Genomic DNA, 24,315 nt, shown 5'->3' on the forward strand with positions numbered 1-24,315 from the left:
GCAGTGCCTGCCAGATAATATTCAAGAACAGTCGCAAGGACTACTATTTTGAAGAGTGCTGCATATGGCGGCCACCCATGGCCTAATGTGGTGATGAAAAAAAAACCCATCTGCAGTGATGGCAAGTTCCACGGCACCTGGTCTTTACTGTTCCTTGGACTGGTTAATGTCTCATCATCTCTCTCCTAGTCCCCAAACTGAAAATCTCGGGATCACCATCAGTCTTTTCCCTTGTCCAGCAAAAGATGACTATATTTTGCGTCTTCCTCTTCTCCATTTTCATTACTACTTATTTTAGTTTAAGGCTATTTTCTCACCTGGACTCTGTGGTTAGCCTCTTACTGTCTGTATCTTTGCCAGTGGGTCTCTCCACTTGGTTCCATGTTTCTCACTAGGATAGATCGATGCCAACAACATGTCCCTGATTATGCCACTTTCTTGCTCAAACATTCCTGCTGTAAATAGAATAAAATCCAAATTCCTCTGCCTAACCTAAAGCCCTTCTTTGAACTGGAACCTAACTCATCTTTGCTTCTTTTTCTGTCCCTGAAACTCTTGACAAACAAAACTATTTCTGTTCACTTATCTACCTCCATGCCTTTGCATGGGCTGTTCCTCTGTTCCCTACTCCTATCCCCCTTCACTGCCTCCACATACCCAAATCACCCCTCCTCCAGGAAGGGTTTCATTTCCCCTGGGCAGTAAGTTCCCTTTCCTCTTATCTGTGCACAAGTGTTATCTCCCCATTACAAGATCAGCTTCTGAAGGAAAGAAATTGAATTAATTCATCTTTTACTCCCCCAAAGAATCAAGCCTCTCAGCTAGCAGGTATTAAATAAACACATATTGATTATCAGCAAAGAGAGTAAGACAGCTCTGAAGCCTTATTTCTAAGTAATCTTCCACGAAGGAGAAAAATCCTTCTGAAAAGATGTTCATAATATATGAAGTGCATTAGCTGCAAAAATTAGCACAAACAATATAAATGACATTTTTATTTATACAGCAACAATGTATATTCAGTATATTACAGTAACTATTTCTGGTTGGCAAGGTTAAGCGGAGGGGGGGTGGTGTTTGGAACACAAATTTTATTCATAAGCAGCACATTTTTAAAAAGAATACCAATCTGACTTCAAACTCCTACATGAGGCAGGAGATCCCAGGGACATTCTTAGGATAAGCAGGTGACATTTGGTCCCTCGAGGGACATTCAAGGGTTTCTCAGCAATGCGGAGTCCTTGCCGTGTCCCAGCATGGGCAGCAGAGCCAAGACGATACTACACAGGCCGGCACGAGGGCTTTCCGGGAGCACTCGGGTGACGGGGCCTGGAATATCCTCAGGGGAAGCAAGCCCTCCACTAAGTGACCAAAGGGTCCCCAAAGAAGGCTTCCCGCTAGCCTTGGCCATTGCTGGGTAAGGCCACACAGCCAAGTGGGAAAAGGAGCTCCCGCGTTCTATACTGTGACAGCGAAGGACACACCGATTCCCTGGGTACTGTTTTTTGCTACAATCACTAAACTTTAGTCCTTGGCAAAGAGGCAAAGTGTTACTCCTGAGGTCTACTGGAAATGCGCTTCTGAAATGCGCAGAGACAGGACCCCAGTGGTAATGATCAACTTTCCTGTTCCTCAGAATCTACCAAACATTGTAAGCAGTCAACAGATCGTTTTGCTCAGTGACACCTCCCGCCTTATCAGCAAGCACATCCACTGTTTATTTCGGGAAAAGAAAGGAGGTCACCAAATTTAATGAATGCACGGCAATCACTGTTCTGGGAACTCTGAAGACAAAAATATTTTTTTTCCCCTCAAAGAAAAACAATACAAATAATCACTTTTATAGCAATCCAAAGCCCAGTGGCTCGTTACCTGCTTATACTCGGCAATGATAGCTGTGGTCTTCTTTATCTCATACTCAGCCTTCTCCAGCTGTTTCCGGAAGACTTCTTTTAGCTAAAGAGACGGAGGAGAGGAGGAGAAACACCAAGCCTCAGTTAAAAGCCTAATGGATTGCCGTGAACACCTATACTCATGTCGGCCTGATTCGGTCAAGGCCAATGTTAACAACTACAGCTACCTAAACTTTCCTCACTGAAGCTGTAGCCAAGCTTGAAAGCCTGATCATCTTCGGAGATGCAGACATCTTCCTCTCCTGTAACGTATAAGACATATGCAGCAGCCCCATTACAAAACTGCTTATCCTTACCACTCACTTTATAAATATGTTGTGAAATACGTTTCCTTTCAGAAGCTATCTTCTTTCTTCTTTTTCTTTTTAAGACTTTATTTTTTTTTAAGATTTTATTTATTTATTTGACAGAGAGAGATCACAAGTAAGCAGAGAGGCAAGCAGAGAGAGAGGGGGAAGCAGACTCCCTGCTGAGCAGGATCCCAGGACCCTGAGATCATGACCTCAGCCGAAGGCAGAGGCTCAACCCACTGAGCCACCCAGGCGCCCTAGACTTTGTTTTAAGGAATCTCTACACACAACGTGGGGCTTGAACTCACAACCCTGAGATTGACAGTCACATGCTGCCCCCATCTGAGCCAGCCAGGTACCCCGAAGCTATCTTCATTCTTAGGAGAGCCTAAAACAAAACCAAATACCCAGGCAATGTTGTGTGTACTCTTACTGCTATATAATCAGTGACCGCAGAGGCCTCCCCATTCATTGCTTCTACTGTCATGGCTGGTAACTCTCTGAAGGTGGGAACGGGAAGCTTTGGAGACCGGAGTCAGAAAAAGTTGCAGGAAGGTAAGAGGTTTGGAGGTCAGGAGATTCAGGGACTGAGGAATGACTTTAGATGGATCTGGCGCGACCGGTAAGGCAGGTCCTTGTTACAGTCACAGAAATGCCAAACCAAGAATGCTGAACTGAAAAACACGCTTATTTCTGGAGTCCAGCAACATGGGACGCTAGGTATCAAGGAAGGCAGGACAGCTCCAGGCCCACCAGATGAGAAGAGAACTCCGCTCCTCTGCGTTGTTGACCCAACAAACACAATACAGCTCTGGTTACTCTTTAAGTACATAATCAGAATAAATTAAATTCTGCTTTGCAGCATTCCAAACTAGCTGTATTTGCTAACTCACAAATGACTGCGATTTATAATCGGACTCCTTATTGTTGAGGTTTTCCGGATTCCTTCATATTTGCCATGTTCTTAAATTCTAAAAGCAACGTATAGGTTATATTGATTCAAAGTTGGTTATTTAAAAAAAAAAAAAAAAGTTGGTTATTTATATTGGTCTCTACTCTCTAGATTCCATAATTAAAGGACAGAAATCACAACATTCTGCCCTCCCACGATAAGGCGCCATGGACTTCAGGACAAACTTAGAAAGCCGAGAGGCTCTGGGCAAGTGTCACTTAATTTCTCTAAACCATGGTTTCTTTATCTGGCAAAGAGAATAATCCCTATCTCGCAAAGGTACCATAATGATTAAAACAGGATATATGTACATATACAAATACGTGTGTGTGCCCCCCACACACACACTGGGAGGGAAGAAGCATGGGTTAAATTAATTAATTTGCTAATAGCTTCATTCTTTACCTAAAGTACTGAATCAACCCCAAAAGGCAAGAGATTAAAAACAAGCCAAAAACAAAACAAAACAAACAAACAGAAAAACCACAAACCCATCAAAGACCTGGCTCAAACTGGATAATCAGCTCCTTAAAAAATTTGACTATGCAGGGGCGCCTGGGTGGTTCAGTGGGTTAAGCCGCTGCCTTCGGCTCCAGTCATGATCTCGGAGTCCTGGGATCGAGCCCCGCATCGGGCTCTCAGCTCAGCAGGGAGCCTGCTTCCTCCCTCTCTCTGCCTGCCTCTCTGCCTGCTTGTAATCTCTGTCTGTCACATAAATAAATAAAATCTTAAAAAAAAAAAAAAAAATTTTGACTATGCAAAAAAAAAAAAAAAAAAAAAATCTTGGCCCACACTAAATGCCCAGAATCATTTCATCATTTTCCAATTTAAAAAAAAAAAAATCAGGGGTGCCTGGGTGGCTCAGTGGGTTGGGCCTCTGCCTTCGGCTCGAGTCATGATCTCAGGGTCCTGGGTTCGAGTCCCATATCAGGCTCTTTGCTCGGCGGGGAGCCTGCTTCCCCCTCTCTCTCTGCCTGCCTCTCTGCCTACTCGTGATCTCTCTCTGTCAAATAAATAAATAAAATCTTTAAAAAAAAAATCATGGAACACTTTTTATCAATCCTGGAAGGTGCTAAATGATACATCCCTTCATTACTAACTTTGGTGGACTTTTTTCTGCTTGGCTACAGGTCTTTGAAATGCTTTGCGTTCTATTTTATATTTAGTATTCTTGATGTCTTGGAATTTAACTCATTAAAATAAATGAGTGCATCATGCCTGGCTGGGACTGGCAGAGGCGAGACCGTTGGTGAGGTGTTCCGCTCTTCCCCAGGAAGGCTAGAAGGCCGGCGGGCTCGACTCCTTGAGTAGAAGGCCCCTCCTGTCTCTTAGCTGGGAGGACTTGGCCAAGCCATGGTCTCCCAGCGCTTAGCCTGGAGGGAGCGAACTTCAAAGCCTGGTTCCCAAAGGAGTTTCTCCTTCCCCTGGGGAATAAGGGTTGAGCGCTCTGCCGGAACGCAGGTGCTTCTAAGGCAGGAATGAGGGAGACAGAGCAGGACTGACAGCACCTCCCAACCTCCCGGACATCTCTGCAGGCTTCCCCCTCCCCGTGCCCTCATACTGCTGATGTCAACAAGCTTGGAGACAGGACACAAACACTGCAGGTTTGTCCAAGCTCTTGGATCTAAGTCCAAGATGCTAAACTTAGAGGAAACTTCACACTCTCGCTAGACATCTGAGTAAAGGCAGATTCCTAAAACCTGTTCAAGGGAAGAAGTCAGTTCTTGCCTCCACTTCGAACACCCTTTAGACAAAATGTGGAGACCCAATGCTATTCGCGTGTCCTGCTTCAACATCACCCTTGACTTAGAGTAAGTTTAATTTTACTTCTTGCTTAGAGTGTTAATCAACTCCTCATGCCAACACACGTGGGTAAAGAAAAGCACCCCAACCCCCCCGCCCCGATGCCTCTCACCTGGGCCGTCTCTTCCTCTTGCTTCCTCTTCTCTTCCTCAGTCTCTACCAGCCTCTGTTTGGTCAGGAGGAGCTCCTTATTCAGCACATCTGCCTTGTCTTCTGCCTGCACGTCGGAGCACACGGCAATCATAAGGAAGGCGAAGAACACGTGTGGATACTCTCTCCAAACCTAATCTCTAGTTATGATGGCCTCACGACCAAAAGCCATGTTCCCCCTCCTAGCTCACCCAGGGGACGGCTGCTTTCATGGAAGGCCAACTTCCTGGCAGGCACGTGGCACACATCATCTCTGATTCTCACAACAACAATGATTTTACTGACAATGGCAGTGAAGTCTGGAGAGATGGAACAACCCGACTGGGGCAGATATGGAACAGGAGAGGCGTGAGCTGAGTTCAGACGTGAGTGGCATCAAAGCGCATGCTCTTTTCTAAATGCTTTTTACACATTTTCAGTCACTCTGAGAGTGTGTAGATGACTAGGATGAAGGGGTGGAGCCGTATACAGAAGCTTCTAGCTGTTAGTGCCCTGGGGTGGGGAGTGCGGATTCAGAGAGAGACAGGCTGATCCATGGTCAACAGTAGGTGAGAAAATCCAAAGACCAGCAGAGGTAAAATGGCTCACGAAGGGACGCACACAGGACCGTGAGTAGAGCAAGAAGAAATTAAGACCAAAAACCCATGACAGAGATGGCCTTCGGGAAAACTGATCTAACATAGACCAGGTACCCGATCAGAAAAGGCCGCGTTTCTGGAATGGCTGAGCAGAGCTCAGAGCGAATACTCTGCTCTTAACGTGGATACAGAGTCCAATTAACCAGGAAAGCACCATGCGTTTATTTAACTAGTCAACACATGCCTACTGCACACCCTACTGCTCCCTCACCTCTCTCTGTAGGTCTCAGCGTCAAGTTCACATCTGCAGTGGAGTGAGCCCTGAGCTCTGTCCCCCTCACCCTGACCTAAATCAGCTCCTCACCTCCATCTAAATGAGTTCCTCTGCCTGCATCTCTCCTATTTCCCTCGACAGCACTGAGCCCAATCTCTACTGACAAATCACACGTGGGGGTTTCTCTGTCTTGCCCATTAGACTTGCTCATCCCCATCTCCCCAGCACCAAGGCCAGTACCAGGTGGGGTGGGGACTCCCCAGGAACTTGGTGAATGAGTGGAGGTGACTCTCCCATCACTGCCCAGGGGGCGCTGTGTGAGGTGGAGGTGGCACAGGGCCACAGGATGAGCTCAGCAGAGAAAACCACAGACACAGAGGACAGACAGCTATTCGAAGAAGCTATCCTTGGCCAACAACAGCGAAACATTATCCAAAGAATCGTAAAAACTGGCCAGGTGGCCATGCATGTGTTTGGCCCCATCTCCCACTCGTCCCGAAGGCCGGGCCAGCACAGTCTGCCGGGCCTGGCAGAGAAGCGGCACTCCAGCCTCTCTGTCCGGGCTCCCAGTTCCCAGTGTCCCACACTAGGATGGTCACAGCTCGGTTTTCAGATAATTTGCAACTATGGTGTACTGAAGGTAAAAAAGTCCTTCTTAAAAAGAGTCTAAAATTTGCTCTGATAGATTTGAAGGGGGAAACTACATAGCAGAAGCATATCCTGAAACTAGAGGTGGGCAAGATATCCGTGCAAGTTATGTTTTCATAAATTGTATATGATATCTGGTGCAGATTACAGACACTCGAAACGGCAAATTGGAGAGCCAGTCAGATGACTGCAGTCAGAGCAGGGAGCACCTCCCCAGACTCTCTGAGGGAGGGTCAGAGAGAGAATCAAGAACAGCAACACAGATCACTTCAGTTTTCTTAAAAATCGAACCAAATCTAGGTCCCCACAACTTCAGCCCACGGGTTCAAGTTCTACCCCAGACTATGTAAGTAACAGCCCTCCTGATAAAGAAGAGTGTCCTCTTCAGTAGCCCCCGCATTTTCCAGTTTGTGAAGAGAAGAGTCCTTCCTCTTCATGACACTCTGAAGTGAATGTTTTCTAAGTCTGGCTTATTAAAGAGATTCACCCCAAATTTTTAGCCTTTTGTAAATTTCTGCTATCGGGACATTTAAGCTTCTTAAATTGTGCACCACACCTAGACATTCTACTTTATAGTTTTGGAACACTAAAGGAGTGCTTCCTACATCTGCAGAAATTGCTGGGGGTCCCATGTGGGAGGAGCTCCAGAATTTTCCAGAAGCTTCCTCCAGAGTCTCTCCTCTATGTCAAACAGTGGAGTCAGAATGATTCTACAGCTCATCAAGATAGGATCACCTCTGAAAAAACTTGGTTCTCCTAGGAACAGTCTTCTGGGTCTTTGGACAACCAATTTCTAGGCCTCATTTAATTAGAAATCATCTTTCATGTTAAATGAAAAGGGATCTCTAGGGATGTAATACTGAACAGATAGATACTCATATTCTTCGAATTCAAACTATAAAATCTTCACCATAATTTGTTAAGATCACTGTCATTATTAATTCTAATCACTGACGAACATCTTTTTTTAAGATTTATTTATTTATTTGAGAGAGACAGAGACAGAGACAGAGAGAGCAGGGGGAGGGGCAGAGGGAGAAAGAGAATTTGACGCAGACTCCGCACTGAGCATGGAGCCCAATGTGGGGCTCAGTCTCAGGACCTCGACATCATGACCTGAGCCAAAATCAAGAGTCGGCCGCCCAGCTGACCAAGCCACCCAGGTGTCTCGCACTTACCAACATTTTATAATGTCTTATATATTTTTTTTTAAGATTTTAATTATTTGACAAGGGAGAGCAAGAGAGACAGTGTAAGCAGGCAGAATGGCAGGCAGAGGGAGAAGCGGACTCCCTGACAAGCACAGAGTCCCATGTGGGACTCGATCCCCGGACCCCAGGATCAAGACCCAAGCCAAAGACAGATGCTTAACCAACTGAGCCACCCAGGCCCTCCCTTAAATGCCTTATCGATGTGGCGACTTCTAAGTGCTACCTAAGGTTCATACGACATACACGGGAGGGGAAAAAGCACTGCCATCTGTGATTTAATCATCAATTAACGGATGACCTGATCGAAAGCTTCAGCGCTCACAGCAGGGATGAGGCTCTCTCATAAATGATTTCTCAAAGAACTAGCCAAGCCAAGGGAGCCTGGGTGGCTCAGATGGCTGAGCGTCTGGCTGCGTTTGGCTCAGGTCATGACCCCAGGGTCCTGGAATCCAGCCCCGCATCGGGCTCCCCGCTTGGTGCAGAGCATTTATTGTCAAATAAATAAATAAAAATCTCAAAAAACAAACCAACAAAAAACTGGTCAAGCCAGTTGTTCAATTTAAAACAAAACAAAAGACTTTACCACTCAGCACACGGAGCCCCTGCTCTAACACAGAACTCGCTCTGGTTGGAAGGACAAGGAGCCGTGTCTCTTCTGTTCCTTCCTTGCGAACAAGAAAGGACAGGAAGGGTTGAAGGCAGCAAGCTACAGAAACCGAAATGGAGATGTTGTATCTTTTTCATTGTTAATCCCCCGGAGAAGTCCTTATTCTAAGAGTCTGAGGGAGGGCACATTGTCAAAACAGAAGGCTGTGTCAAAGAGAAAAATTTAAGAGCCTTTGGTGCCCAGGAAGCCCAAAGCCAGCACTAAAGGGACAAGGGTGGGGAATAATTTGTTTTTAAAGAGTACCTAATTACCTAATTAGCGCTTGTTTGTTTACATATTGTCTGGAATACAGGCTGCTTTCATGTTTGTTTTATGTTTGTCCAAGTCTGGCTATTTTAATGAAGAGATGTGATTTTGAGAAAAGTAGCAACGGAAAAGTAGGAAGTGAACGGGGTGGAGGTGGGCAGAGCCAGCACCTTCCGTAGGCAGTGGGTGCCCTTCCGGCCAGGCTGGGGGACAGGACACTGAAAGGGCACGGACAGCTGTTGGACAGGGAAGTAAGCCCCGCTCAGGCAGAAACTGCAGAATCAGATGTTTGGAGGAGATGTGCATGAAATAGCAATTTTTATCCTTTTACCTAGATAACAAGCTTCAAAAGGCAAGGGCCAGGTCTTCCTTACTCTTTTAAAAGAAGAGGTATAAAGGAAGGAAATTAAGAGAAAGAGGGAAAAAATGAAAGAATGAAGGAACCTTTTCTTCAGGGACTAGCAACTAGAATCTACACAAGCTATCTACCCAGATACCCAACAGTCCGTTATTTTGGGACTGTGCATGCAGCAGTCTTTCCAGGCTGATCCACAAGATGGACTTTCTCGGTGGTACAACATTTTTAAAAATAATATATTATTTTTCTGATTTTTAATAAGGTATAATGCATATTATTCCTAACCCAAGGGTTGTTAAGAATTTAAGGTCTTCTTATAAAAGATAAAATAATTGAAAAAAATGCAAAAGATGAATTTAAAAGTTAGATTGACTCTCATCACCCAGAGTATCTAGAACTAGTATTCTGATGGATTTCCTTGTAGGCTTTTCTCCTTTTGAGGTATATTTCAGCTTCTTTCCTAACACGATGGCCCTCTGTCAGCCAAACTCCTTGCAATTTAGATGCAAGCATTATATACAGAAAAATTTATAGGGTTTTATAATATTGTAACATTACCTTCCCATTGTTTCTAAAAAACAATTCCCATAAGACATTAACTTTCATTCTCCCCTTCTACTGGACCTACACATTATTTCTACTTTTTATTTTTCTTAATGACACAGTAGTAAACCATCTTGTACACATCCCACCGACCAGATTTCTATTTTTGTTAGAATAGCTTTCCGAGTCAGAATCTATATGCCATTTTCCTCATTTATTAAATGTAAGATTAAAAGAACACCTGCTTGGTGGAGTCATTAGCAAGATTAAATGAGATAACGCTTACAGAATTGCTGAATATAATCCTTGGTGTGTTGTAGGTGGTCAGTAGACATCTCATCTCATTACTTTTTAATCCTTTTAAAGGCCTGATAGATAACACCAAATACACTTCCTGCGCCACCTTCAACCTACGACTCTCTCTCTAATGAATTTCACCGCATCTCCACGGAGTCCCCCTGCTTAAAACTCTTTCTCATTTAGTTATCCATCTTCAGAAAACTATTAATGGATAAAAGATTTGAAAGAACAGAATCACATGTGAGGCCGTTGGGGGAGCCTGTATGAAAATAGGAAATTTCATTACAGTACTGACTCAACAGCATAGTGTCATTAACACAAAAATGTACCAGCTAAGGTCAGACTGGTCCTGGTCCTGATGGACTGGAAGCCCTCTGTCTTCTTTGGCTCTCTCCTAGTCACACGCCTCTCACACCCCCTCTAATAACTTCCAAGCAGCCCAGCTGAATGGTTTCATGGGGAGAAAGGTCACATCCTCCACCCCTAGACCCCCAACCAGGCTGCTTTTCGACCTTCCACATCCTGTGTCCCACAAAGCAGTTTCTGTCTTAATTTCAAACTCTATTTACTGTGAATTCCTTCAGCTGCCCCTTTTCCCCCTTTAGCACTATTTTCCTTAATAGTTGTCTAATCCCTATCTTACTGTGATTGAAACTTTTGAGCTGCAAAACAAGCCATTTATATGGGGGAAAGAGGTAGTGCCAGAGACCATTTTTCAGCATTTAAAAAATTTCTCCAGGGGCACCTGGGTGGCTCAGTGGGTTAAAGCCTCTGCCTTCGGCTCAGGTCATGATCTCAGGGTCCTGGGATCAAGCCCCGCATCGGGCTCTCTGTGAGGCAGGGAGCCTGCTTCCTCCTCTCTCTCTGCTGCCTCTCTGCCTACTTGTGATCTCTGTCTCTGTCAAGGAAGTGAATAAAATTAAAAAAAAAAACAAAATTTCTCCAAACATTTAATCATATTTCTATTACTGGACATTGTGTTTGAAATATTGTCAATGAGCAGTCAGTGTACAGGTAATTTTTTTTTTTTTAACAGATTCAACAGTGTTAAGTCTCAGTCTTTCTGACCCTGACACCATTGGTGGGGAACAGTCACTTCTGAAGTCAGAAAAGAGAGATAATTTTAAACCCGCCCAAGACTCCTTCCATATTGCCAAGTATCTTTTAAAACACCAGGGACAGAAAACAAGAAGTCCTAAAGCTGTCAGTATTGCTGGAAAGAACCAGGCAAGTTGAACAATTTAAGGTCCTCCTAGAAACAGCTACCATGTATGGAACACATTGTGTTGACACGTTTCACCTTATTTTACCTACAGGCAGGTTAAGAACCACACAGGGTCGTGCGGTGAGCAGACCGCGATGCCGGGATTCACACCTAGCATCTTGGCCCTCAGCCATCACCAAGTGTGTCTCTCCACTAATACCCGTATCTCCATGTACATACTTCTTATAAAGTCCTCACGTTCACTGGAGATGAGAACTCTTCTTGGAACAAAAAGTAAAGTGCCTTCCAATGCTGGCGTGGCACTGGTATAGTCTTGATGACTGATATTCCCAGGTAATTATACTGGCAGCCTCAGCTTAGGAAAAGTACAGATGAAGAGAAGAGACACCAAAGAAGTTTAGAGTTATAAAGAAAACAGTATCGTACATGCTATTTGAAGAGGACCCCAACCCTTCTCAAAGGCTGCGGCTTCCACCCTCTCCAATTAGCTCAGGCTGTCCCCTCCCACCTCTTGACCTGTACGTTCAGCCAACCAGCAGCCAACTCAGCGCTGGGTACAGAGTGAGCCCCGGCGGGACCGCAGCGAGAGCAGCTCGATCCTCACCCTTGAGGAGGTCGTCACGGTTGGACTTCAACCCAGCAAACGACAGGTTTACCTGATCCAAGTCATTTCGCAGAGCAATCTTGCTGGTGACTAGTTCGTGGGCAAGGTCGTCGTTCTCCTGTTCCAGCCTCATGCTGGCCTCCTGTAGTCTCCGGTTCTCCCTCTGCAGGAAAAGAGCAACAGCCAGAGGAGGGGCGTTAGTGACCAGACACACTAGCAGAAACGAAGGGGACTGGCGAGGGAAAACAGGCAACGACAACAGAGTGAACTTTGGAAGGTGTAAGAAGGAGGAGGCGCGAGTGGCACAGGAAGGCAGGACTGCTGTCCAGGAAACAACAGTGAGTTAAGCCAGCGGTGCAGGTGCGGCGGTCTACCTGGTGACGGTTACAACTGTCCCTGACAGGCTGCACGGTAAAGGCTGCATTATTTAAAAAGTGCCACAAAAGGCAGAATTTCCAACACCTCCCCAATCCTGTGACATTTCATAGAGACCCAGAACACAGACACTGGCCAGCCTCTGTTTGAAACATGCACAGGAATCCGACCCTTAACCTCAAGAGAAACTGCACGACGCAGGTGGTGTCAAATGCGGGGAAACCACTAGACGTTTCTTCACATTGTTTTCCCTGTATCACAGTTCACGTTATTTGAATATATTCAATTATGAGCACTAAATGAAGAAACATGGGTTCTGGACTTTTGCTATCAACTGACATTTCATCCTTGGTGTAGGAATACAGTGCAGAATACTGTGCAGAAATACTTCTCTGCACACGGATGTTTGCACCGGTAAGAGCGAGAGTCCTTCCGACAATGGCTCTAAATGTTGTGGGAGTGCTTTGAGAAACTTCTCAACTTTAAAACTTCAAAAGACTCTTGGTAAAAGAAATTACCGAGCTGTTTTTTTTTCCCTCTTGAGCTTCCAGGAAAAAATCTGAAACAAAGTCCTACGATGAAAGAGCCAAGTCACATTCTTATGAAGGAAGGAGGAAGGTCTCCCCTGAACTAAACTTTATGAACTGTGGACACGCGCCATCTATTTTCAGAAGAGCAAGTCACGGTCTTTCATTCCAAAGTATCAAAAGCACTTTTTTTTTTTTTTTTTTTGCTACTGTTAACAGTTATAGGAGATTCAAAGAGAGCTGACAGGAAAGACTTCAATGTGATGAAATCTTCCTGTTTTTCAGATTTATACTTGTAACAGTGTTTTCTGCAAGGGTAGCAGGAACTCAGAGCAGTGGTGCACGACCAGAGGACAAATCTATGCCCAGGAAGAGAGCGTGTCATTGCGTCACATGGGGCGAAAGGACATTTACCTTCTACAGAACAACCTGGGATTGGTTATATGGAAAAAAGAAAGCCCCATTTCTTTTCTCTTTTTGCTTCTTAAAGAAGGGCTAAGAGACCAGTGGTAAGGGCAGAGCCTAAGACTTTCATGGGGTGGAGAACCCCCCAATGGGGCCAGTAGAGAAGCTGAAGGATGAACCTGTGCTTGGACTAGAACCACCCAACAGAGTCAACTTCTGTCTTCTCTTTTAGAAGACGAAGACTGGGGACAGTTGGGGAATGCCCCAACATTTCTGAAAAAGAAATCTACCGAAGAAGATAAAAACAGCCCCAAATCTCTTAAATGCTTTTAAGTAAATTCATGATAGAATTCCATGCAGTGTTACAATGTAAGTGAAAAATAAAATAATTGACATAAGTGAAAAATAGGTAATGATCAAAGAAATGCTTAAGCCACCTCATAGGAAAGAAAAAAAGACAAGGAACTCGAAAGTCTCATTTTTGTAACAACATAAATAACATTAATTATAGGTGCTGGATTAATTTTATTGTTGTCTTTGTGCTTTAAAAATGCTTCTAAGGAGCGCCAGGGTGGCTCAGTGGGTTAAAGCCTCTGCCTTCAGCTCAGGTCATGATCTCAGGGTCCTGGGATTGAGCCCCGCATCGGGCTCTCTGCTCAGCAGGGAGCCTCTTTCCTTCCTCTCTCTCTGCCTGCCTCTCTGCCTGCTTGTGATCTCTGTCCCTGCCAAATAAATAAATAAAATCTTTAAAAAAAAAAACATTAAAAAATGCTTCTAAGTTTTCAACAATGAATACAGAATACATGGGTTTAGAATGTTATCTAAAAAAATTAAAAACCACTCAGAATTTCAATTCCATTGGAAGGATAAAATGCCAGAATGAGAATTTTTTCAAGTTCACTCCTGTTAGAAGCTCATATTCTACCTGCAACCAGACTGGATCTTTGTTTTTAACCTAAATACGATGTAACCCATCTAAAGTATGGCCTTGCCAGGAATCCTTTCCCAAGATATTCCTGAAAAGACCATGAACATATTTGTAGGGGCACATTGCACTCATCCAGTTCTGTCTGTTCCCTCCTTCTACAGAAGTCCTAACCTCCACAGAGGTCCTAACCTCCCACAGAAGTAGCATAAAAGTTGTCATGAAAATACATGCAGAAAAGCAGCCAGGGCCTTCATGGCGAAATCTTTCCATCTTTGCTGAAGCAATCCAAATTCTAGCAGGGGCACGAGACTTAGTCTTTTGCTCTGGTACATCTAATTACTACTCCATTTTGTGGAAACAACTTGCCTACTTGCTGAAAACTCAGAATTACCAAAAAAAAAAAAAAAAAAAAAAAAAAAGTTCCAGAAACTTTTCCCATCCACTTCCTCCTTGCCAGGAAGGAGCGGCAAGGCCCAGCACCATTTCGCAGGACACAGCGTGCCCAGGTGGCTGCTCAGCAGGGAAGCGATTGTTCTCACCTCCAGGAGTCCCTTCCCAAGAGCCCCTGGTGACAGGACTCCAGGCCCTACTCCTGAGTCAGGGTCTGAGTCCTCCTGACAACTGTACTTGCATGACTTCAAGATGCAGAGTCCCCTGAATGCTTGCTGACGTTACAGTCATTTCACCCAAGTGACAATGTTGCAGCTCAGGTTTCTCAGGTGACAGTGACACAGGCTTACAAGGGAGTTAAGATAACCCGCACACAAGTCACACATGGGAAAGTGCTTCGTTACAAGTATGTTATGGATGGCACCAGGCGGCTCCTTCTCTCCTGATCCGAGACCAACCCTCGGTGGGTGACGTTACCTAAGTCAGACCGGGGAGCTCAGCTTAGCGCTGAAGGACACATGCCGTCACTACGCCTGTTGCAACTGGAACCCTTCCCAATGGCTCGCAGCCAAGGGGGGAGAGGGGGGACAGGGGAAGATCTGGGAGAAACCCTAAGTGTCTAAGCGTCCCTAAAAAGCTAAATGGCCTCAGGGGCGCCCCTACCGGCTTGGCTTTAGCAAAAAGCTTCCATTGGGTGTGTACGCAGCAAGCAGCACAGGGCGAGTGTGACTCCTGCTCTGCACTCACAGACATGAGGGCAAGCAAGCTGTGGGGCCGAAAATGCAGTATCGTCCTCCAAAGTCTGAACCTGGGGCGGGAGGCGTCCTCAGCAGTCCTCCCAGCCCCTGAGCAGGCCAGCGAGGCACCGCCACCCACCGGGGCGGGGGTCCCTGCCAATGAACCTGCCCACGCTCGCCAAGGGTTCAAGTGAGGTGTCTTCCTGGGTGATCCTTTCCAGCCTCTCCCAAGGAGCCCACACTGCTCCCCCGCCCCTCCCTGGAACTGACTGATGCAAGGAAAAGCTTTATACTAGAACGGAGAAGAAGGTTCCATGTGGACGGGCTTCGTTCATTCTGAAAGGTCAGCAAGGGCTGCCTGCCCGAGTGCGCCTGGGGGTCACCCGTCAGCCTGTCCATGCAGAGACAGCTGCGTGCCACGGTGTGCACAGAAGCAGATGTGCCCAGCTGCTCTGAGCCTGTCAACATCACAGGCAGCCGGCTTCCCACTCCTCTCTGGAGAGACGGCAGGAGACCCGGCTTCCATAACCCTGGAAACGCACACTGCCCTGTTCGGCCCATCCCCCACCCTCCAACAACGGACACCATCCCAGCAAAAAGCAGATGACAACTTGCCTCGTTAGTTCCCTGCCCCCCCCTCCCCAGCATAAGAGCTGCAAGGCTGCCGGGAGAGTTTGGTTAGTAACTTTGGGGAGGAGGATACTGCATTTTGCAGACAGACAGACGCCGGTATCACAGACATACACAGATAAATAACTTACCTCCTCAAAAGTCATAGACCAACTACCGTTTTCAATCATAGGTACAAAAGACAATTGAAAAAAAAAAAAACAGAATATCCAATGAAATTGCACACCTACTAATACAGTTATGAAATGGCAATAACAGAAGCAGACACTTGTTAACGCTGTCATTTACTCTAAGTTCTCTGTCTGCAAACATTCGCTGGAAGAAAGTACACTTGAGGCCGCCAGTGGGCAAGTCTCAACCCAGCCAGACTAAGATTCAAACTCCTCCCCTGCACCCTGCCCTTCGCAGTCCGTGTGACGGCTGGAAGATGCTGTCTGCGGGGCTATGGACAACTTGGGTGTGAGTTGTTTACACTGTGTTATTTCAGCCGGGTGGAAGGAACTTCCTCGTATGACAAGGTCGGAAACGTTGCAAAATAGTTCATTTTCGGGCAACAGACTGAAGTTGCTGGGCAGGGGAATGCTTCCAGCTGTCCTGTGAGTCTGAGGGCTGGAATGTGGGTGAAGCAGCACAAGAGACGCTGAACGTCATTTATTCCGTGATGAGACACCCGAGCAACGGGAACCGGCATTTGGAAGAAAATAAACGAAGCCTTACAGGAAAAAATGATGGGAAATGAGGCAGCTTCGTAAACTCTAGCTCAGTATTTGGGGTGTGTCATCTGCTACTATAACGAATTCTTGGCACATGGTTTTAAAGTCATTTAAGGATCAGGAGAAAATGTTTTCCTAAAAGACCCAGTGCAATTTTATTAGCAAAAACACACTCAACTCTCCCATGCTTTCGTTTGGGTAATTCTTTCAAGAGTTGATAATTAGCATCATCAGATTTTAGCAAACAGTTTTTTTGACATTCAAAGGCAAATGCCTACAGATTAAATGTTTAAATGTCTACATTGTCTGCAAATGAAGGTTTGAGAGAGAAAATCTGGATACTTGAAACATTTTATGCTCTTCCTTTACCCAATGTATCCAGTTTTATCTTTCTGGTAGAAATTTTAAAAAATTGAAATGTCAAACTAAAAACAAAATCTTGTTGGTAATAAGTAACTGGCAGTTGGCAAACCAGACTACAGTTCTCCTAGCATTTAAAAAACAGTCTTTGGTTATTTCCTAGCACTGGGGTCAACAAGCTTTAAATGTAAATGGCCAGACACAAAGTATTTTAGGCTTTGCAGGCGTAAGATCTTTGTTGAGATTACTCAAACTCTGCCACTGTTGTGCAAAAGCAGTCCTAGACAGCTGATAAGTAAACAATGGGTGTGGCTGCGTTCCAATAAAACTTTATTTACAAAAACAGGCAGCGGGCCCTTTTGTCCCTCATGCCATAGTTGGCAGATACCCTGCTCTAGCATACAAATCAAATTTTTAAAAAAGCAAATGGGTTACAGATGATGTCAAAACATGTCAGTGTGACATAATTTTCTCAGTAATGCTACTTACACAGGAAGCAAAATTTACTAAAACTTAAAAAAAAAAGACTAAAAATTGAATAAAAGTTTTGGAGAATTAATTCTGAAGATCATCAATAAACATACTTAGAATATTCTTAATATGTGTAACATTCAAACCTCTCTCAAGTGTTAAGTAAAACTCAGTGAACAGGCATCATCAGAAGCCACCTGCTCCTTCTTCCTAATTTGCTCAAGAATCCTCAATAGGGGTTAGCCTGCAACTCGAACCATCTTACAACAGTGAGTTCACTGGATTATCCACGATCAACAAGAGTGGTGGCCTTCTGAGGTCTATCACAACGTTATCACAGGCAGATGGAAACCATGCTCTTGACTATCAGTATTCATTAAAAGCATATTATTTCATAAATGTAAATATTTCCAAAAACCAATGACAGTTTCTGTAATGAGGAAAATTAAGAATATGTAAATTTATTTTCATTGGTAGAAAAGAGTTTTCAAAGATAGATTCACTTATTTTGACTTCCTGAGGAAGGAAAGGCCCCACAGAGTAAGAAGAAGGGGAAGCCTTCCCACCCCACTCCCCAGGTAATTTGACAAAATTTAAACTTCTTTCACTTGACAATTTAAAAACAAGATGTGATGTCTGCTCTAAGTTATTTTATAGCCATAGAAGAATGGCAAATAATGTAAGTCCAATTAAGCTTTACTTCAAATATTGCATTATTTTTGCCCAGTATAATTAAATAGCTTAATTTTAAATTACATACAGGGATAACTGCTCTACAAAAATTAGTATGTGTAAGATGAACTTTTTGCAAACTTAGAGGAATTACTCTCTTCCTGCTTGAATTACACTTCGATAAGAGAATTACTACTTCTAACCTCACCAAAGAAATTAAACGTTCTAAATTTAATTATACTAAATGTAGATAAGATACCTGAGTTAGAAATGATGCATAATACTATTTGTGTCCTGAACTCAAGAGAGTTTAAGCATTCCCGATTCTTTCTAGGATTTGCCTATCTAGAACAGGTAATAACATAATCTTCATTGCGCTTTGGAAGACTCACTGAATTAATTAATTAGCTGTGCTTTCGAAGGTTTACCCCACATCTGTGCAAGTACTAAATTAAATAAGAAAAGCATACCATCTTCCAAAGGTAGAGGAAGGCTGCAGTTCTCTAAAAGGTGCTGTCAACAGATTACATTAGTAGAAAACTATCTTTCCCTAAATGGAGACAACTCAACTCCTTAAAAACAGAAAATAGTATTACAATTTCTGAGGCCGGTAACTACTTATTAGGGGCTTGACTACTAATTTTTAAAATATACTAACACAGCTACACGTATTCCTGAATGCTTGTTTTCTGGGAGCTTGTATGAAAATGGAAATATACAAGATGGATTTCTATAGACAAGTCTTTATCCTGTGTTTCCCTTCATTTCAAATTAATTAATTTACAAACCAAAGTTTCAAGTAGATAAAAACTACCACACCAATTTGGCCAGGTCAAACTTAAGAAGGGACTTAGAATAAATGTTCTATATTCCTCTTCCAATAAAGTTTCCTTTTTGCATCTTGAAACGTAGTCAAGATCGGCAGAAAGAGCACACCGAATCCTGTAGGTAGCCGTTACAGAGCTGATTTTCAAATGCAAATGTAAGCCAAGACCAGGTAGCCTGGTGTGTACGCAATTTATACAGTTCTACGTTTGTGTGCATCCATATTTATACATGAAAATGAATGTGTCACCCACTTACATTGGCCTTTCCCCTATAAATATGAATACACACAGGACTGACAATCATTAATTAGCTCCAAATCTGACAGAAAGTCTCCCTCCCACAAGTACGGCTTCTGCACAGGCTTCTCTTGCATGACTTGGAATTTATGAAAAGAAGATGGTGGGCTGGATGCCATTCCCCTTGGAACATTTTTGCTTGGATCTTTTTTTTTTTTTTTTTGAGATATAACTCACATATTATGAATTTCACGTTTTTAAAATGTACAAGTCAGTGGTTTTAGTACATTCACAACATTGTGCGACCATCACCACTGTCCTGTTCCAGAACGTTTTTGTGTTTAGGGTTCTAAAATTTACCAACATAATTCACCTCTTTCTTTGTGGTTGAGATTTAAGTGTTAGATACAGGGGAGTATAGTGACATCACTTGAAAACATAGATATTGGCATCTGTCATAAAATTAAAACACATACTTGGATAGATACAGCAAGAACGTGATGGCTCAGGGCTGCCTCTGCACTGCTGGGTCCTTCATCCCACCTCTGGCTTCCACGCAAGGGGCCTTTTTGTATGCCAAGGGAAACAGCATCAAACTGAAAAATCTCTTAGAATATTTTATTGTATGACGTTTCTGGGCCTTTAGAAAAAAATTGACGCAACTTTCCTAACTCCCTTACCATCGAGTGATCTCGGGGTAGACATGGCATTTTAAGTAGTACAGACCTTCACGGGGGAGGAGGGCTTATTAGTGAACTGGTCTAAGTTCTGACTTGATGCCCACAAAGATCTTCCCAAGTTATTCTTAAGAATTTGCAGTCCAAGAACGTCCCAGTCCAAGATCTACGAATTATAATGTGCTTATTCCAGGGACACAGATCTTATTCTTGATAGGATTAAATTTAGAAGAGGCTAAGAGGTATTTCTTGAATACTTTTCTACTTTAAGGTCATTATAATTGGTTTCTTAAACTAGGTGTCGAGTATCTGAAAGAACAAGGCTGGTGATGGTTGGAAACTATGAAGCCAACTATCACCTTGAAAATGTATTTAAGGACTATAACTTCACCAAGTATATTCCCAATGTAAATGTTTAGACATTATTAAAAGGGTACAGAAATACTAGATGTATGGACAAACTATTACAGTAAGATAAAAGAAATAGTTATAGAGCATATCTGATATGCGTAAGTTAAAAAGAGTATCTGTTTTCAAAACAAAACAAAAAAAGTTTGGGGCGCCTGGGTGGCTCAGTGGGTTAAGCCGCTGCCTTTGGCTCGGGTCGTGATCTCAGGGTCCTGGGATCGAGTCCCGCATCGGGCTCTCTGCTCAGCGGGGAGCCTGCTTCCCCCCTCTCTCTGCCTGCCTCTCTGCCTACTTGTGATCGCTCTCTGTCAAATAAATAAATAAAATCTTTAAAAAAAAAAAAAAAGTTTAATTCTACTTTGATCCCACAGTAAAATGTGAACACACTGAAAGTCTTACATGTGGGAAGTACTCTTGAACAAATAATATGCACTGTACTGTTCACACGTATCTACTTTGATGTGAAAAGGATGTACGAAACAGTACCAAATTCAGTCCCAGACTGATTTTAAATGTACGATTTTAGTCTTTCGTTGCCTTCTCTTCTATTTCAAAGCACTCTGCCCAGATTTTATTTGTAATGATGTCAACTAAGATAATTAGAATGATTATCTACGCAGTAGGAGGTCTTCATTTAGGATCCTTAAGAATATTTTTAAATTATTCTTCAAGCCTTCCTAAAGCAGCATGTGACAGGAACTACATTAAAACTGGTTTTATTGGGGGGGTTGGTGGTGGTGGAAATGAGCCTCAAACCTTATTCTGTGAGCACCTTGCGGGTTACTCTACCAGAGCAGTACGTGGGCTCTTCTTATCAGTTCTTTTGCCCGTTCTAGAAACAAGGGGAGAGGCATATTGCTGTCAGGCTACTGGGGAGCAACCCTTGGGAGAAATGAGAAGATAAGCAAGGGACTGGTAGAGCAGATCCACGCAAGGGGATATTATTCTAGTAATAATACCTGGGTCATGGCAGGCAGCAGGCCTCAAAGGTCTAATAACCACCATTTACTGAACAGCAGCTCCGTGCGAGCCGCTTCACACACGACATCCCTCATCTTCACAGGAGCCCTATAAGGAGATATGTGAGCTCCTGCATGTTTTACAGATGAGGAAAAAGCATGATAACTAGTCCAGTGCTGAATACCTTTAATACCTATCCCACACTGAACAATGGGCTAGGTATTAACCCCTGCAATGTGTTTAACAAATCCTGTGTTTTGGGGTTTTTTTTCCTGGAAAGGCAAGATTTGAACTCAGGTCCAACTATAAAATCTGCATACTCCTGCCATGTCCCACTCTGCTCCACAGAAGAGAGAAGAGGTCCTGTGACTCCAGCCGCCCCTGGTGACTTCTCTGACCACGTGAGGGCCACTCGAGTACAGGAGCGGCAGTCATCCCGCTGTTGGGCTTTCATGAACAATGCCACCTCCATACTTGTCCTGGAAGGATATTTTAGCATTGGTGGTGCTCAGTGTGAAAATACAATATTCTCTAATCCCAGGGTTACTGATGTGAAGACAGAGGGAATCGTTAGGCATCTGCATGAATCTGAGGAATTAAAACATGTTCAAGGGAGACGACAGTATGTCAGCTGGAAAAAATAAGTTCAGAATCAGTGTTTCCGCAGCACTGCATCATGGGAACAGCATTACTAACTACCACTGAAGAGATCTATTCACGTGAATGGCCCATTTTTTTTTTAATACTACAGTTAACTAGGATATTAAACTGAAATCAGGTTTGATTCTGAAACTGCAAACTGTACTGAAATATCACTGTCACTCAGATTTGTGGAAATAAATGTTGCAACAAACACCATTACTGTGCTCCATTAACCTCCGTGGGCTTTATTTTTCCTTCCAAACGAGTTTGTATGTTTAACAGTCGCTACAGAAAGAGGAAAGTCTGAAACATTCTTGTGCCAGGCTTGGAACAGTTCACCTTCTAAAAGTCTTTGTGGACGTGACCGTGCACAGCTAACACAGTCCTTTGCCACTTTCCTGGTTTTCTCATTTTTGAAAGTAGTCGATAGCCACTTTCTCTCTTTCTTTTTCCCTCTCTTTCTCTCAGCTTCTTATGAAGATTCCAAGTAAAAATGCAACAGGTGGAGTTACCTACAAATATACAAACTGAAAGAAAAGAAATATTATGGTTGGCGACTCAAGAGTTTCTTGAAATGAAAACATACCTGGACATTAATCATGGTCAGGGAGCGTCTGAGTCAAGCAAGAAGGAAGGTGGGGGTGAACTGGCCACTACTGTTCCTTCAGGGTACAGAAGGCACTTGGTTCTCATGGGTGACCCACGCCTCCCCTACCTTGTATCTATCCATTGGGTCTTCCTGCTGCAGCTGACTCTCCCGCATCGTCTGATACTCTTTCTCATATTTCTTCAGTTTCTTGGTTGGTACCTACAGGGATTAGAAGAGAAGCATGTTAGACAAGGACGTGATTTGGGAAAACGCTTTCTGATACAGTGGCCGATTAAGTCTCTAGCATTCTAAGGGCGCACACCCAACACCAAGTCGCGGGGAAGGTCTAGATCTGAGATCAGGGTCTGCAGACTTTTTCTGCCAAGGCCTAGATGGTGTAGTGTAGGCTCTGTGGGCTCCGCAGTCTAGGTCACAGCTACTCCGCTCTGGTGTCACTGCAGACAAGTGGCTGTCATTAGTAATATGTAAACAGACGAGAGTGGTCATGTTCCATGAAACTTTATAAACGTCCATTGCTGTGCTGCAATACGCTGTTTCTTGTAAATGTATTGAACAGTGCTATTAATTCTAACTACTTTTCAATAAAACTCATTCATAGTGTTCCACCATGTTGAAAAGGAAGATTATTTTATAAAAGGAAAAAACTTAGCAACAAAAATATTTTTAAATAGAGTCAGTATACTGTACCCCAGAGAAAGAAGATTCTACAGACTGTCACTGAAACTCCCTATAAAACAACAGAATCGCTGTGCTGCATGGGGTAATAGATCATCTAAACGACTCATCTATTTCTTACCAAAATTGTGTCATCTTTAAAAGACAGCAGTCTACTGTTTTATGGAGGAAAAAAAAAAAGACAAAGATTTACACAATCTTAGAATTCTAAAAATAAACTAATAAGAGTAACACAGAATAAAGGTCAAAGAATTTGGCCCTAGACAGATCAGGGTCTGAACATCTCCTATTTTTTTCTTTTCATTAACTATGAAACCTCTTGGCAAATCAGTACTTAACCTCTCTTGGTCTGAGTTTCCTCATCTGTAAAATGGCAGGCAAACCGATTTGTGCTTCATAATGGCTGTCAGGAGAATTAAACATTATAAACAGGCAAAGTATCTAAAATACTGCCCGTTTCCTGGAAATTTTTTTTTAAAAAGCATTCAATAAAATTAACGTATTATCATCAGTGATCCGTGTGAATAGATTAAGTCCACTTCTAGGCTTTCCTTGGATAATCAACATTATATAATTCCTTTCAACATGAAAATCTTTATTTAATGTTTAGGTGCTAAAGTAAGTGACTTGAAATGAGGAGAAAGTTTATCTAATTTTTTAAAAGACAACAGATGTGTTATTTTGCTGGATTCTTGGGGACTTGAAGGTAAAGATGTGTTGATGCTTAGTAACCGTTGCCATGAGACCTACCTAAGCCATCGGTCCACAGGAGGCTCTGAGCAGACTGTTTCTTGTCGAGGACAAGATTTGGTATTTAGAAAATGTAGTATGTGCATAAGAATCTGGCCAGAGAATTTGTTCAATAAAAAGCAAAGACGCCATGTGTCATGCCCCTTCATATTCTAACGACTCTGCTCTTCCACCCAGGTGCATTCTAAGGTCCTGGAATTACCTGTTTCTCACCACAATGGGGAAATTCACAGACTCATTCCCATCTGGAGACGGTGGCAATCATTCCACAACCACATGAAGGCAACACTCATCTGGCCGAAGGGGGAGTCTCCCCAGTGAAACAAGAAGGACGGACGGTTTTCAGGGCGTAACTGAATTGCAAAACCACCGCCGAACATGGTCATGAGAAAGTAACTTCTCATTAACCATCTCCAGAGACCTTCACCAGTGCACCGGGAGGAACTCGCGTGCAAAAGCCCACCTGTGGGCCTCACGATCGTCAGACAGACCAGGAAAATAAATACACATGGTCATGTGATAACAGAACAGGAGCAACATTACTTCTTGACTTTACTAG

The 24,315-nt window shown here is 43.5% G+C and overlaps 1 protein-coding gene across 5 annotated transcripts in view; it reads right to left on the reverse strand.

Moving 5' to 3' along the window:
• RABGAP1L (RAB GTPase activating protein 1 like) overlaps positions 1–24,315 on the reverse strand; it is a 770,846-nt gene that overhangs the window by 12,433 nt on the left and 734,098 nt on the right. For 3 of the 5 annotated variants that reach the window (XM_044267366.1, XM_044267370.1, XM_044267372.1), the window contains 4 exons: positions 22,437–22,529; positions 11,815–11,925; positions 5,071–5,175; positions 1,873–1,956 (listed from right to left, as the gene is read on the reverse strand). In XM_044267366.1, coding sequence (XP_044123301.1) covers positions 1,873–1,956; positions 5,071–5,175; positions 11,815–11,925; positions 22,437–22,529 — 393 coding nt within the window. Of the gene's footprint in view, positions 1–1,872; positions 1,957–5,070; positions 5,176–11,814; positions 11,926–15,885; positions 16,203–21,941; positions 22,249–22,436; positions 22,530–24,315 lie in introns of those variants that run through there. The other 2 variants (XM_044267373.1, XM_044267367.1) reach the window with 2 other exon arrangements.

This window comes from Neovison vison, chromosome 10 (genome assembly GCF_020171115.1).
Source record: "Neovison vison isolate M4711 chromosome 10, ASM_NN_V1, whole genome shotgun sequence".
NCBI lineage: Eukaryota > Metazoa > Chordata > Mammalia > Carnivora > Mustelidae > Neogale > Neogale vison.